General features: G+C 43.8%; 1 protein-coding gene across 1 annotated transcript in view; it reads left to right on the top strand.

Moving 5' to 3' along the window:
• Positions 1–13,091, top strand: part of KANK1 (KN motif and ankyrin repeat domains 1) — a 140,577-nt gene extending 127,486 nt beyond the window's left edge. The window contains exons 5-12 of the mRNA XM_019645884.1: positions 372–480; positions 1,760–2,002; positions 3,405–3,492; positions 5,754–5,973; positions 8,334–8,476; positions 9,132–9,332; positions 11,410–11,508; positions 12,096–13,091. Of these exons, the coding sequence (XP_019501429.1) occupies positions 372–480; positions 1,760–2,002; positions 3,405–3,492; positions 5,754–5,973; positions 8,334–8,476; positions 9,132–9,332; positions 11,410–11,508; positions 12,096–12,158 (1,166 nt within the window). The 3' untranslated portion in view covers positions 12,159–13,091. The remainder of the gene's footprint in view (positions 1–371; positions 481–1,759; positions 2,003–3,404; positions 3,493–5,753; positions 5,974–8,333; positions 8,477–9,131; positions 9,333–11,409; positions 11,509–12,095) is intronic.
• Positions 13,092–16,762: the final 3,671 nt, after the last annotated feature.

The following is a 16,762-nucleotide window of genomic DNA, read 5'->3' as shown; positions in this document are numbered from 1 at the left end:
CAGTTCTTAACTATCGCGCCACTCGGCCGGCCCCTGAATGGTTTTTGAAGATCAAATGAGACACGACATCACTTTATAAACAGTAAAGTCTGATGCAAATGCTAGTTGTCATTGCTTTTGTTATGTCTGGGAGTACTAATGGTTTTTCTTTTCCATTTAAAGAACGTTAGTAATGGAACGTTGAATTATTTTCTTTGCATGCACACAATTTTCCAGTGGATTTCGTGCAGGTTTCTCATATACGCATACCAAGATCTATACATACATGGCTGAAAAAAAATGTACATGAAGAAAGATTACCTGTTCACTTAACTTGTATGGGTATGAGTTACACTATGTTAATTTTGATCACTTGATTTACTTTTTCACAGTATGTACAAATAATGAAAGTACACTGAAGTCCATCATGAAGAAGAAGGATGGCAACAAAGATTCAAATGGAACAAAAAAGAATCTTCAGTTTGTTGGCATTAATGGAGGGTAAGGAAAGATGGTGTAACACGCGTGTATCCATGATCTGTCTGTCTCCTTTGCCTCCTGCCTACTCAAGTTATGTTTAAAGGTGCCTAGTGTGGGATGCTGCCACATCTTGGTGATGGAAGATTCCCTCCTCAGAAAGGTGCATTCGGGCTTCTCTTCTCTTCTCTTCTTGCTGTCTTTAAGAATGTGTCACTCTTGAGAGGATACCTGATGAAGCTGAACCGTTTACATCTTCTCACCTCTGATCTGAAAAAAGTAGTCTTCAACAAAAGCAGCAGGTTTCCTGCACTGTTGGACAACTTGTACTTACCTGTAGCAGAATTCAGAAACAAACAGAAAGACTGGGCACGACTCCATGGGCCAGTGATAGTCATCCACTCCTTCAAAATGGGTTGTTTTGCTTGGCTCTTCATGTTTGCAAACAAAATTTTAGGGTCTTTCACCCAAAGGGTAACCTAGCCATGCCACCAGTTCTTTGCTTTCTGAATATAATGTTTATTAGTTGTTTGTTCCTTCTCTTCTAATTGGCTCACGTAAATAGCTAAGCCTGTTTGTCCTCTTACGATTAAATTAAAGCAATTTATTAACCGATACATGGCCTCAACAGGAAAGCAATAGTACAAAGTTAGTTGAAATACTGTTTATAGTAAAGTGTACCACAGAAATGTAACTTAACACTGACTATTTTCCAAATATTTTAAGCTTTATTAGGTGTTGTGGCCCAGAAGGTTTTGGAGGGCATGTACTTATATAATCTGTTCACTTTGACCCTGGGAGAACTAATAGAACAAAATAGGAAGAATGAAAGGGAACAGAAAAAAATGAACAACTGCAGACCTGGTTTATAAGATGTTTCCTCTGATTTATATTAATCCCGAGGTACTCTCTCTATATAGTATATATACAGAGGGTGCCGGTAAAAAATGTATACACATTTTAAGAAAGGAAACAACTGTATTAATTGTAATACTCAACATATACCCATAACAAAAGATGAATACAAGTCATGTGTATACATGTTTTTGGCACCCCCAGTATATATATTTTTTGTAAGTGGTAGATGATACCAATTGACAACCCAGGTTACCCCTCTTAAGCCAGAGCCCATTCCAAACCACCAGGCTTTTAAATAGACCTTACTTTGAACCGCTCAGTGCAGGGTCTGAAACCACTGGTGAAATTTCTGGAGTCAGTCGGCAGCTTTCCCATCATAAAAATTTCTGTCACTGGGTCTTTATGGGCACACCGTGCATCTCCTGAACTCCCAATTGCCACCTAGGTATGAAACAACTTCAAGTGATGATTCCAGCTCAGAGGAAAGCTCTTCTTCCGAGTCAGATGACGAGTGTGATGTCATTGAGTGCCCTCCTGAGGAAGAGGAGGAGGAAGAGGAGGATGAAGACACTCGGGGAATGGCGGAAGGGCACCATGCAGTTAATATGGAAGGTTGCAAGTCTGCCAGGGTGGAAGATGAAATGCAGGTTCAAGAATGTGAACCTGAGAAGGTGGAAATCAGAGAGAGGTGTGGTACATTCCCCTTCCCTCCCTAAACCCCTCCCACGTTTAATGTACTTTGGGAATAGATTTGGCCAGTGAGGAGATTTTGCAGTTTTATCTATTTGTTTGGTCTTTCCAATCTCCAAAAAGGAGGCTAAACTTGATACCTCAGAGATGCATAGATCTTGTCGTCATGCCAATAAGTACAGGTGCAGAAGGTGGTAACTCCTATATCTTGATATCTGATCACCTTTATTTTCTTTGACTGTTGCTATCTAATTGTATATGTGGAGCCACCATCCACAGAACTATTAAGTGCCACTCAAGTTTCCGTTGTTTGAACAACCCACCTTATATTTCAACTCATGTTAGAATTTTTGGTGACCAACACATTCCTTTTAAGGTTTCAGATTTTACTATTAGCGATTTATTTGATACAGGTGTGAGTACTGTTATTACAGGATCATTGTGTGTGAGAGGAACAGTTTTTTGGCCTCAACCAAAGATCACATTTACTGTAAAAATGATGTAATCAGTCACATGTCTATATTTTGTTGCTCACTGAGTAATCGGGAACACCATAAGAATGGATTTGGGAATATCGTAAACAACAGCGGAAATATGCAATAAGCACTCTGGTTGGCTGAAACATGTACCTAAAACTGAAATAAATTTTAAAGACTATTAGCAAATATTGACTCAATGCCTATAAAACAAGAGAGAATAGAACAGATGGAAATTTCAGTATGGCTTTTCACTATGTGAAGTATAAACAGAACATTGTAGAAAGCTTACCTCTATTTAATTTGGCAAATGAAAGTTTAACTGCATTAACACAGGTAAGTGTTTTTAGTTTATGTCTCCCAAGTATTTTCAAATGGCTCAATATCTTGTCTTCTGGGTTTTGTCACAGCTTTATTGAAATATAACTTATATATCATATGTCATCTGGGTTTTAAGTTTCTATTTTCATGTGCATTAAACAAATACTTCCTGAGTCACCAAATGTAAGTTCAGTTGTGTGGTTCATGGGTCAGCATAATAGGTATGCGGTAATGCAGACAGACCTCTTCAACCCCTTAAAAGTAAAAAATATTTTTAAGAACTTAGAACAAAAGGACTGAAAAATCTCCAGATGTTATTCTGTAATGTAATAAAGGTCAAACTGGTGAAGCCAGAAGCTACGCGCATGACAAGACCTGAGCTCTGAGGCTGAGCTCTGTTGGCTCTGCGTGGTAGCATCAATCCTTAGATGCCTGGAGACTCCTGGACTACCTCCAGGCGATCCACTTGTACCACGATGACCTGCCGAGCTCAACCTAGAGCCTTTTGTCTTTTAAAGGGTTATAGAGTTTGAAGTGAAAAATGCCTTTCCTTTTGTGGCCAATCATGAGCTCTCTTTCTTTTTATCTTTTTCCCCCTTTTAGGTATGAATTAAGTGAAAAGATGTTGTCTGCATGCAACTTACTGAAAAATAATATAAATGACCCAAAAGCTTTGACCAGCAAGGATATGGTGAGTCTGACCTACAGACACTGTCCCCAAATCTGTCCAAAGTGCTTGAGTGAACACCGTTGTTTTTGTTGCCAGCATGCTCCCCGCCTCCCCCGAACTATTTCTAGCATGTGTGGGCACAGTGAGCATGGTGCTGCCCCGCTCACTGGGTCACACTGTGAACCTTGCCCTCAGGCCCAACTTCAGATATCCCTTCCCCACCCTGTACTTTTCTCGGGGGTGGCGCCTCTGTGGGGCATATACTTGCACATGGAAGAGAGGGCTAATTGCAGTCATCCGTAACCTTTCTACATGTTCTGCTTCTGCTTACAAAATCTTGTGATCCAGGGAGCAGAATCCCAGAATTCTTTTTTTTTTAAGATACCATATGTTTTTAAAAGAACCTTATCTGGGCCAAGGTCAGCATTTGTTTTAATTGTGAAACTGCATATTATGTTCTGATGTGGAATGCTGGCAGCCACTATTTTTAAACATGGAAATAACTGCGCCTGTTATCTTCTCATAGTTTGAGAGATTCAGAAGCAAGCAGCAGAGACATTGATGGTTGCCATAGTAAGCATGAATGGCACAACATAGGACAGACAAATATTTGTATGACAGTGGTGAACCTGACACCATTGCTAAATATGTCGCTTTCTCATGCACTGGTGAAGTTTCGATGTGCGGCTGCCTTCGTAGGTCAGACCAACCCTGTGCATGGCGACTCTGTTCAGTGCATTGAGAAAATGCACTGAGGACATGTAGCTTTTCATGCTGTTTTAGATAGCATTCTACATTTGAATTTTTGCATATTAGCAGTAGATTTAATGCGAAGTTTTATGCTGAATAACTTAAGCCAGCAGCTAGTGAGACAGTTGATTTCTCAGGCTCACAAGATTATAGAGTTACGAAGCCAAACATTTTTGTTAATTGAATATTCATTCAGTGAAAACGTATTGACAGTATTGTGCTGTGAAGAGTAGTGGATGTGTGAATGGTGGTAATGTCGGGGGCCATATAGCCCTGTAGGACCCTGAATGTTTAGCAGTAACAGAGTTAGGACACCCAGATGACATAATTTCCCTTCCTTCCATGTGAGAACTCCATAGAAATAGAAATCTGAATATGTAAAAGAGTGAGCAGAAGAAAATAAAATAGATGAATTATTTTCTTGATCAGGACCCTTTTCACGAGTGACCAAAAATAAGATTGAATGGGTTAAAACTGAAAAGTCAGTAGCAGGAAGATAGAAATGGAAGCTCTACTATCCCAACCCCACCTCTCTATAAAAAGAGGACCTCTTGGGTTCTGATGCTTTTGACGTAGGCTTTCCATCTTTCTCTGATATATTCTTAAACTTTTAAAGAGCAAGCAAAGCACAAATAAATGGCAAACTCATATAAAAGAGAGCCCTTAACAAAAAAATATTGTAGTTGTTCCGCATCACCAGCTCTGGCTATGCCCAGCCTGCCTTTCACTCCACGTGGCCCACGTTTGACCTGATCATCCATGAAACACATGCCATGTTTATGTGTCCGTACCATAAGAGGAGGGAAGTGGGGCTGGCAGTGGAAGGCAGATAATCCTCACGGGAAATGTAATTTCTCCCCGATCTGCTATTTCTTCCCTTTCCATGGCCGCACATTTGTATTTGGGATTGGAGTTGGTTACACGCTTGTGGTCTCCCTAGCCTAGTGCTGTGGAAATGTTGAAGGAGTCGAGGTTGGTCCTGGTAGGTAAGAAGCACCATAATTAAGTGTGGGTTGAGTATTTTCTTCTGTCCCAATTACTATGAAAATCGTTTGCAAGACCAGCATAACTACATAATATTAATAGTTCAGTAATAAATAGAGCCATGCCTGAGGGTTTTACATGTGTTGCCTCATTTGTTCTCATCACAAACACTGTGAAGGAAAAGTATTTTTCTTGTCCCCATTTTGCAGATGAGAAAACTGAGGCACAGAATAAATATCTTTCCCAGAGTCATACAGTTCATCAGTAGCAGAGCCAGAATTTGAACCTTGGTGGTATAGCTCTTGCACAGTGCTAGAATGGCCTGTTTTTGAGAAGTTGGCATATGTGTGTGGCTTGAAATCAGGAGAGAGGGTCCAGTGTTGAGTGGGAGGCTTCCTTGGAGCTCGGGATTTCGTTCATTGTTTCTGAGAGCCAATTCTAACTGCATGCACTTTGACTATAAAAGGCCTGGTTTCTTGGGCTTCGGCTAGGTCTCAGAAAGTCTATAAATAGAAGAACTAATGGGCACTCGCTCGGTGTTTTGGCAGAGGTTCTGTCTGAACACCCTCCAGCACGAGTGGTTCCGCGTGTCCAGTCAGAAGTCAGCCATCCCAGCCATGGTGGGGGACTACATAGCTGCCTTTCAGGCCATCTCCCCAGATGTCCTTCGTCACATCATCAACATGGCCGATGGCAATGGCAACACGGCCCTCCATTACAGCGTGTCGCACTCCAACTTCGAGATTGTGAAGCTGCTCTTGGATGCTGGTACGTGGGCTGTCCCGGTTTCCTCTCTAATAGCACTCAGGCTGTGACTCACCTCCAAGACGCTGGGCTGATCCGCCCCTCACTTCTGTGACCATCCTGAAATCCTTCTCATTGCTTGTCCACATGATGTGGCAAGGATATCGTTCTTGACTCATCGTGGGAGGCTTGACATTTACACAAAACTGGGTGACACAGATTCCAGCTCTGTTTTGAAAGGAGGCTTTGAGGATATTCTTGCTGCAGTTCAGCGGCACTCAAGTGAGGTGTATCCCTGGTAATAAGCATGACTCATGTTCCGTCCTCAGCTGAATCAAACAGGCTTGGCGGGTTTGCTCTCAGGAGAACAGAGTGCTATGCGTGGGGCCAGAACCACAGCTTTGGTGTTTATGGGCTTCTCGATGTGTGCTTGTTCCATGACCTCCTCCCAACGGTATCGTGGAGGTGTGCAGTTAGTCAAGATGGGGACCAAGCAAAGCCACTGTTACAGGTTATGGTAGGATCATCTCCTTTCCTGCCAGGATACACCCAGTTATTGGGAAATCAGCAAAGAGTGAAGAAAGTGTTATTCTTATAGCTGCACCATAGCATTGATTCTAGTGAAAATTCTTGGAACTTGCCATCCTAGATTTCATGTTTAATACATGTATTAAATATGAAATGAGAGAGTGGTACATAGAAGGATCCCTTTGCAAAACAGTGAACTTTCAACTTTTTATTAAAATGGAACAGTCCATAGAGTCCCCAAATCACTTTTATTTATTTTTGAAATACCTATTTTTACTTTATCAGTATGTGACTGATACAGAATTCACAGTACCTCTACCTAATTAATGAAAACACAATATGAACACCTAATCTAGAATATGAATATAAAATTGTCCAGTTTTCCCATACTGCTGCTTGACCCAACTGTCCAATTTTTTCTACTCTGTTTTGGGGATGTTGGATTAATGCAGAGAAGAAATTAAGCAGATTTATCCTTTTTTTTCTCTTCTAAGTTTCTCTTCTAAGTTTACTTGTTCCCAGTGTAGGGGCCATGGTAAGAGTAAAACTGCTTCCATCTTTCAGGAAGGGATTCCAGACCTCCTTCCCTTTAGATTTTCCAGACTATAAACAAAGTTGGTGATACTGTCAGCTCACGTTAGTGTTTAAAGAGGGAAGTAACTAACATCCAGGAAAGCTAATAATAAGATTTCAGGATTACTCCTGAAAGTAACAATTTAATCTATCCTTGGAAAAATTGTGTGGACAAGATATTTGGGTAAATTAAATGATTTTAAGTCCATCGTTGGATGGCTTTGGTTAATCACTTTCCTGGATTTACTTAACTTTTTACTGCTCACCATTCTAGGCTGAGATTGTGACCCCATAAAGTGCGTTTATGAATCTGCAATACTGCAGAATCTGTGAGGAACTGAGCATCACAGATACCTGCTTCTGCATCACGCAGCTTTTTCTTTTTTCTTTTTTTTTTCCTTTTTTACATTAAAAAATATGCACTGTTGTAAATGCTATATGTCCCAGTGTACAGTTGTTTTAGAACTCAGGGAAAGTTTTAAAGTTATCTTCTCTTCTCACTATTTATGATGTAAACATCCTAAACATCTTAACTGGACTTGGTCACACATAAAAAGACTCTTTCCTACACTCTCCATTCATTTCATTTTATTAAAGTGCTGAAGGAATTTAAAAATACCTGGAGGATAATTTAGCCCCAGAAGCCTCTTAAGGATTATTTATAGGAATAGAAAAGGCCTGGTTTATAAGGGTCTGCTAGTCCCTGGCAGTTTCTTAGGGGACTTGACTGCATTTGTTCTCAAACTACAATTCCTAGAGTAGGTGTCATGTAATTGAAATTCTGCTTCTAAAGGCCTCAAACAAGTCATATTAGCAAACACAGGGTCTCAGACTGAGTAGTGGTTTATAAGTTGATAACGCCATATTCAGAGTTCTGTGCACAAGCCTTTACAAATCTCTTTGACATGTAGCTCTCACTGCCTTCTTTACTCCAAAACAGTGATTTCCTAAACACAGATTAATGTCTAAATCCCATGTGACTGTTTATTCTTCACAGCAACTATTACTTAGAACAACCTCGCAGGCCAAAAAACTATTGTAGTTCAACCGCCAGTTGCAAACAAGACATGCTATGAAAGCTCACTGTTACTTCTGGCCACATAAAATAGAAAAAAAAAGAAAACAACCCTTTTTTTTGTTTGGTGTAATAACATCTCTCACATTGTTTTCCACATCACTCCCGTACTTTGACCACCTGAGGCCATCTTATTGGGTCCTTCCAAATGCCATCCCTTATGATGTTAGGAGATGGCTTCTCCCTAAAGAGACTCATGTCTTCGCAGACGTGTGTAACGTGGACCACCAGAACAAGGCGGGGTATACCCCCATCATGCTGGCCGCTCTCGCCGCTGTGGAAGCGGAGAAGGACATGCGAGTGGTGGAAGAACTCTTTGCCTGCGGGGACGTGAATGCCAAGGCCAGCCAGGTGAGCGCATATGCTTCCCAGGCTCATGTTCACACTCCCTAATCCAGCTCTGCCCTGCACGGGTACCCACACCACACTTCCCACCCCTGATCACTTATTCACTGGCCCAGCCCTGAGTCCATGTGGCTACCTGGCCGTCCTAGGTGACCAAACACACTGACAAAATACTGGCTTTAACTTCACATGGGGAACTTCTCCGTCCTATGTCCTGTGTCTCTTCAGTTTGGAGCAGTGTGCACAGAAAATGTAGAACAGCCTGCATGTAAGCGACTGGGTGTCCCCAGCATCTACAGGGTGACTGGTGCTTCCTGACTGTTCTGTATATAGTGTCTTCATACACCGAGGGCCCCAGATGTGTTCAGTTTGACATTTTAACCATCTTCGGAACTTTCCAGCCCCTTGATGTAATGAGACAGATCCTCCAAGCTAAAGGGAGACACTGACTCATTACTGGATGATCTAACTTAGCTCATGGCTCACGAGAAACTGGTTGCTCTATGACTGCCAGCACCCGGCCTCAAGTACTTCCCTGTCAACCTTTTGCCCTCTGTCATCACACTCCGTCCTCTCCTTCCCCGCAGCGCAGCCCCACTGCAGGTCACACCCTGCCAGCCTGGTATGTACTTCTGAAGTCTGCTCTCATTTCTTCCCACAGGCAGGACAGACGGCCCTCATGCTGGCTGTCAGTCATGGGCGGATAGACATGGTTAAGGGCCTGCTGGCCTGTGGGGCTGATGTCAACATCCAGGACGATGAGGGCTCCACCGCCCTGATGTGTGCCAGCGAGCATGGGCATGTGGAGATCGTCAAGCTGCTGCTGGCCCAGCCGGGCTGCAACGGCCACCTGGAGGACAACGTAAGCTGTCTCCGTTGGGCTGCCATGACAGGGAGAGAGCCCTGCAAGTGCTGCGTGGCAAGGGGGGGCAGGGAGCAAATCCTCCCTGATTCTCCTCGAGGATCCGTGTTGCCATTCAGGCCCCCTCCCTTCATGGCCCAGCTTGGCAGCATCTACTGTGTGCCAGCTAACACTCCCATTAATTAAAGCCAAAGACAGAGAGATCCATAGGCCTCTCCCCAACATTTTCTAAAAGGGAAGGTGATGGCCGTATACGAGAACCAGCAGATTAAAGGAGAAGGAGCAGATTTACAATACAGAATCAAATTCAGTGTAGGCAACTTCTAAATCCACTAAGAAAGGGCCAGCCAGGTCCTCGGTCCATTGGAAATCTGGATTACTAGCCGTTACACGCCAGGGTTATTATTGGGTGTCTAGAAGCGTTGTTATTACAGTAAAGTACTTTCCCACCCCTTTATTAGAGTCCATTGGAGTGACTAATGTGTGATGTTTCATCAGCTAAGGGACCCAGATTATCATGGCTTCTTTAAGTACATCTTCCCACTCCTGCTCAAGACTAATTTCCTCTCCCATTCCCAAGCTGTCCTCATTCCCAAATAATCTCCTTGACTGGGAAACCTTCTAATGGAAGCTGCTCCTTCTGCTGTCCCCAGGCCAGAGGGGAGCAGCACTGATAGGTGAAGGCACAGGAACTAACACTGGAGTGGTGATGTGGTTCCGAAGTCCGAAGGTCATAGAGGTCGGGCTGGGTTAGTTCTGGTTTTGAAAGTTTATCTCCATGGAGCACAGGTTTGAACCAGAGCTTCCTTCAGCTCAAAATACTGAAAAGGTAGAGGGGACACAGCCTCCTTTGCACCACACCCCAGAGCCCCGTGGGCCCATGCCAACAGGAAGAGCAAATCAGTGCGGGTATTTACTGGCACAAAGGGACTGATGGCGTCTGCAGGTGCCATGATGTCCCCAGGAGCGTCTGAGCTGCAGGTGTACCAGATGCCCTTAACTTCCGCTGGAGCAGAGCGAGTTTTCAACCTACCTTTCCTACCTTTCCTTAAGAATAGTTTGTGTTTTGTGTGTCTTGTTTTTTGTTTGTTTGCTTTTACTTCTCCTCTTCTCAGCAATGAACAGCTTGCAGATATAGTCATAAGAGGCCATAGAACCACGGTGACTTTCAGAGATCCTGGTCACCTCAGCTACTTGCCTATTTCCTTATTCTTAAAGGAGTCGGAGGGCATCCAAGCGGCCTCTGGAAGAAAACAGGTCTCCCAGAATTCACAGAGGGGGAGGGAAGGACCATAAGATTCAAACCACACAAATTGTTCCCTGCTGCCCGTGACCAAAAGGGAGTCCTTATTCCAAGACAGAAAATAAGTTGTTTTTTGCCTTGATGCTCCTTTATATCCATCTAATTCCCTGCAGTTTAATGGAAACCATTTAACTGAAAGTTTTTCTTTCCCATGTTTAGTGTTTCCCTCTTATTTCCATAAGATACATTTCTGCAAGCCGGCAGGAGTTAGGGCTTCTACATCGGTGTTCCTCGTGGCATTTTGCAGGGGTGGTTATGGCTGTAGGATCAGCTCCCTCTCCAAGAGGAAAGTTAAGAGACCTTTGGCAAATTGCAGGATGTCAAAGCATACATCATGGTACTTGCCTGCTCATTTGTAATTATAAGAAAAAAAGAAATGATGCCCCCCATCCTCCACCACCCCCCCCACCGCGCCAGCATCTCCTACTGCCCCATGCTGGCAGGCACAGTGGTTGAATAAAAGCTCTTCACAGGCAGCCTTCCTCTGTGGAGAATCTGCAGTGTGCAGATCTGCAGACGAACCCCTGGCGAGGCAAAGACAAAGGGAACAGGTGATTCTTGACTGTGATTTCCGTAGGGCAGAGGCTGTGCCTCATCCATCCTTTTATTTAGGGCTTAGCACATAGAGGTCCAGGAACGTTTCCTAAAGGACTGAACAAATGGCTAGATTCAGGGAACTTGATCAATTACTGGAAGGTGTTTTGTTTTGCTACCTTTTGGCTGTCTGGAAGTTTGAGAAATATAACCAACCTTGCTTGTTCTTTTCATCTTCAGGATGGTAGCACTGCGCTCTCAATCGCTCTGGAAGCAGGACATAAGGACATCGCTGTTCTTCTGTATGCCCACGTCAACTTTGCAAAAGCCCAGTCTCCGGTCAGTGTCGTGCATTTGGCATTTGTAAACAGGCTGAAATCCACCAGGCTGGTGGGCCCCCTTCTTCTGCGAGTTGATAAGAGACGCAGGTTTTATGATTTTGACACTGGTAGGTTTAGTCTGGAACTTAAGAGTTCATCATTTTTCCCCCACCCAGAAGTCCAGGAGTGCTGATGGTTAGCACAGCAAAGGCTGGACGCCTGGCTTGTCCTCAGGAGACAGACACTCTCACACTTTCACGTGAAGGGTTTATTCTGGGCAGAATTACCCAAAGGCACATCCTGAGCCCATGAATACCTATTGACACATTCCTGGCATTTTCCCTAATTCAGATAGTGTTAGCAGCAACCTGCCGTCCCAGAGTCCACTCTTAGCAGGAAGTTGACTTCCAAGGACAGCTGGACGTGGCCCAGCTGATGCCTGAGCTGCTCCGGCTTGGTGAACCTGTGTCCTGTGTTCCAGCTCTCTTCGCTCTGGTTTATGGGTGGTTGTCAGCTATGGTGGACAGAGTTCCTGTGTCACAGAGGACACACCTGCCTGAGGTCACTTATTAACGCCCCATTTTTTTTTCCTTTCCTGGTCTCTAGGGCACCCCTAGGCTTGGAAGGAAGACATCTCCTGGTCCCACTCACCGAGGTTCATTTGATTGATTATGTGCAAATAGCCATCCATTTCCATGCCACCATTAAGCTGCTAATTGTTCCTGTTGGGGTGACAGACACTGAATGTATATGTGTTGTGCCTGAGCTCACCAGCAAACAGAACGTGTAAGCTGAGCCAGCAGGAGACGGCCGGTGGGCACCCACCGCCTCCCCTCTGGCCACCTTCGCTCTGTGTGGGGCACACTTGACCCCAGTCGCTGTTGCTGTTGAGTCTCTGCTCCGTTATGTACAGTTGTAGGAAACTGTAACCTAACCTGTACGGGCAACTTCTATTCCTCCTCTCCACCCCGCCACCACTGCTGAGAAGTATCAGGTTCTCACTGGCGTGGTGTTTTAAAATTTTCCACAAGTATTTATATTTACTAATGTGGAACCACTGGAAAGCTCTTTGAAAATTCCATTCCAGGATGGTGTTGCCGATTTTTTTTTTGTCTTTTATTATTTTCAAGTAAGCAAGTTGAGATGACATTGATCATCAGCAACTTAGACCTGGGCTGGTAGGTTTCTGGTTTCAAAATAAAAGATGGAACTCTAAAGAAGTATCAAACTTACAAAAGGAAATCTCTTCGGTTGGTTTTATCTAGGTGGATGTATTATGTGACTTTTTATATAAATGGTATCTATATAAAATTGACACAGTATTTTCAACTTTTATATTCCATGGTCATAAAAGACATGAAGAACTACATGTACTAGTACCATATATTCATTAATAATTGCACAACTCTAACAATAAAGGTTGAATTGTATTAGAGGAGTTGGCTATATATTTGCCTCTAGACAAACATAGTGTAGTTCTCCACGTATTTATGGATTCCTTTATACCATGTCACACTTACTTTGGTATTACATGTATTTAAATGTTTGAAGTGCCTTAGACTCTTGCCATATTTTCAAAATAAACTTTCATTAAGCTCTTTACTTGTCCCTGCTTCATCTCTGACAGCTGTCTGCCCCCATCCCATTGACTTACAGCAGTGGCAGCGTGAGCTGATGGATGGAGTGCGCATGGAGGGGGAGTGCCCGGTCCGCTGGTCTTGCCCTCCAACAAGAGGCGACATCTTCTGAGAGCACTGCTTGTTTCCCCAGCTCTGCTCATTACTCAGGTTGCACATCATGGGTCTGAAGTTTATTAGGCAAAGCACTCGTGAAACAGGTAATCTCCAAGGGGAGCCAATGAGTTAACTTTTCTCATGTACAGAAGCACCAGTCCTTGATTCTAATTTTGGGTGCAGCAGTTGGGTAACTGGTTGAAACCTGTAGTGATGAGAAAGGAAAGAGGCAGCCAGACAGACTGTTTATTTCAGCGTGCTGTTGGCCCAACAGCACCTGTTTTCAAGTCCTTTTTAAAAAGCAAAGGGGATTGAGTCCATCTCATTAAAATGAAGAAGCACGGTGGCCAAAATGCACTGTAGGCGTTTCAGCAGAGTTGCTGTTGGTGGATTTTAACCCAGGTCGTTTGTACGAGCCAGGTGCTTTGGAGAAATATCACTGAGGCTTTTGTTAAACCTTTCTTTCCCTTCTTTCTCTCCTTTCTTTCATTAATTCATTCATTATTGAGCTTGAGAGAAAGGCCAGAGAGCCAATTTTTCCAACAGGTGTGTGTGTCATCACAGGGCTTGCACTGGAAAGCCTGTTTCACAGGCTCAGGGGTTTGCATCTTTTAGAGAATCTTGGAGGAGCTGTGAAAAGCAGTGCTGGCAATTCAAGCCAACTTGGGGTGGTAACAGATGCTCTCCCAGTATAGGGGGGTGGGGGGCACATGGAAGGGCCATCCTCTTCCATGAACCATGAGAGAGAGGCCACAGCTACCTGGAGTCATGAGTATCCCCTCCATCCCCCACTCCCACCCCAGGACAGATCTGCTAGCTCTGGGATTTAGGCCAAATTTCGGTTCAGATAGTTATTCTAGCCCAAGTCCCTTCAGATCTGAAATAGCACAATAAATTAAAGCAGAAGAGTGTTTGCATTTGCAAAGAAAGCAGGATTGTGTGTGTTCTGCCCCTGAATGGCACTGCATGCCTTTTGAGTAAGGAGGGCTGTACCTCAGGTGGTTTGTCCTCCTGGGAATTTTCTTTGCTCTATTTGAGAAAGGAAGGCATTAACATTGTTGGGGCATGACAGAAGGAATTCCTATATCTGCATGCTGCATTTCAGATTCCTGGTGCTAATTTTGAAAAAAAAAAGATGAGTGCTTGTTTTATCCCGGAGTGAGGTCTTACTCAATACGCATCTAACTTCTGGGGAAATTAAACTGCCCTCTGCCTTGTTTGCTCTGCTAACCCTGGGCACTTTGAATGCTTTTTATTTTGGGATCTTGGCACACTATATAAACCCAGCCTAATTCTCCCCATTGGTACAGCCTCAAGCTATTGAAGCACGAGCCTATAAAGGGATTTGTGGTGGGATGCTTGGGCAAGGTCCCCAGGAGAGGCCAGGCAGAGGGCTGAAGCCGCCTTGTTTCATTTTCAGCTTCAGAGAAGAGAAGGCTAAACCTGTAAGTGACAGAGAGCCGCTTTTCCAGACACCCTTTCTCTGGAAATTAAGAAGCTGCAGGCCACAATCCACCCCAAGACAAAAGGAATAAAGTAGTGGGAACTTTGAGGCTTTAATATTAAGAAAGTAAAACTGACAACTTGTCCTGCCCCTTTATGACTAAACTCTGTGCTTATCACAGGGGGTGGGGTCTTGCTTCTGGAGAAAATTGCCCAGAACACACTATCTAGCACTAGTCTTCCAAATAAATGAGAAGTTGGGTCCATACCTGTAAATGACCGATACCTCAATGAAAACAATTTTATCCCTGACTGGTAAGAAAACTGCAATTTTTCCCTCAAAGGAAATAATGAGCACCCTAACCATAATCTTGCTTGAAACCCTCTTGGGTCTTTTTGAGGGAAGCCTGCTGCAAGCAGATACTTTTCTGTTTGTGATACTTTTGTGTGAGCTTTTCCCTTCACAGCAAGCATAGGCATTTCCTGAGGGAGGGAACTGGTGAGACTTCTGGGCCCCACCCTGTAGATTCTGGTTCCCAGAATCTACAGGTCTGGGAATCTGTGTCACTAAAGAGCACCCCCAGTGTTTCTCAGTGTGGCCCTTCACACTGAGAATTTTATTACTCCCGAATTATGAGGCACTACCCTTATGTTCTTCTCTAAACAACTTAGGTGGGGTGGGGAGAACTATAACACAACAAGAAACATTACGTTTAGTCTTTTATCTTTGATGTGTAAGGAGCCAGCATAATCTTTGTGTAGTAACTATCCATGTTCAGTGGCATTTCTGTATCTCGTGGAGTCGTTATTTCTAGAAGGCCAAGAACCATGGCTGCATTTTCCTGTGTTTGTGGGGACAGGAGGAGGTGGCCCAGTTACATGAGTGACAGAGGTTGAACAGGCATACAACTCTTGGAATGTTTTCCTAGGTTAATCTTTTCTTTCTCCACTTCCTCGTGAAGCAGGACTATTCCTACACAGGAAGAAGGCCATGACCCATTGCTTTGGCTTTGGAATAAAGATAGTTTTCTATTTTCTTTTCTACTGAAAGTACAATTTTTAAAGCCCTGGGCCTTGGCCAGAGACGGTTTAATTCTACTTTCTGCCATAAGGAAATTACTGATCATATGTTTACTCTGTTCTTATTCAGCATGGCTGTAATTTAGAAGCCAGCTGATTATAAAAATATATCTAAAGTACATTTTGCTGAAGATGATTACCACAAAAGGATGTGGCCACGGTGTCCTAGAGCTGCACACACTCTCACTCCCTCCCGCCAAAGTCACTGCCCATTTCCTGAGGGGAGGACTTGGGAAGTCGCAGTCAGCTCTTTACGTGAGGCAGATAGAGATAGTCAGCACTTCTACTGGTGTCCCAAGGCACCTGGCCTGAATTCTGGCAGGGATTTTGTAGAGACGCTGGAAAGCAAAATACCGTGTTTTATGGGTGCATGCCTGTACAGATGTGTCTGATTTTCAGGACATTTGGGGAGGAGCTGGCATTTAAGAAAACTAGCTGCCCACTGCCTCTCTGTGAAAACCTTTGATGACTTAATAGGCAGGGAAATGGGTGCTATATCCCTAATTTGCAGATAATGAAAGCTGCAAAGGAATCTTCCTAGTACCAAATGCCAATCTTGCATTTGGGCCAAAATAAATTTTACACTTGTTCTTCATTCCCCAGCCCAGGAAGATCCAGTTAACCCAGCCCTAGACCCACCTGAAAGGGTGAGGCTATGTGATGGGGAGGAAGAGGAAACACCTGAGCTACAGGTGGGCAGGAGGTGCTTTGCTGCCTGTGGTATCAGAGCTACATAAAGGTTAGCCACAGGAGATCAAGTGTCAGCTGGGCAGGCTACGTATTTCTTACGTCTCAGGCAGCAAAGAGATTCTGACTATAAGCTCATCTGCTCTGTTATGAAATGCTGAATGTGCTTAAATAAACAGGGAATAAGGACAATATTCATTAATTTGGTTGAGACCCGTAGAGTTCAGAGAGCTTATGACCCAACCTTGTCCAAAATATCTCTCTCTCTCTCTCTCTCTCTCTCTCTCTCTCTCTCTTTCTGACTATAAGCTCATCTGCTCTGTTATGAAA

The sequence above is a fragment of the Hipposideros armiger genome, unplaced genomic scaffold (assembly GCF_001890085.2).
Source record: "Hipposideros armiger isolate ML-2016 unplaced genomic scaffold, ASM189008v1 scaffold_95, whole genome shotgun sequence".
Taxonomy (NCBI): Eukaryota; Metazoa; Chordata; class Mammalia; order Chiroptera; family Hipposideridae; genus Hipposideros; species Hipposideros armiger.
Note: the sequence above shows the minus strand (reverse complement) of the source record. Positions and strands in the feature narration are given on the sequence as shown.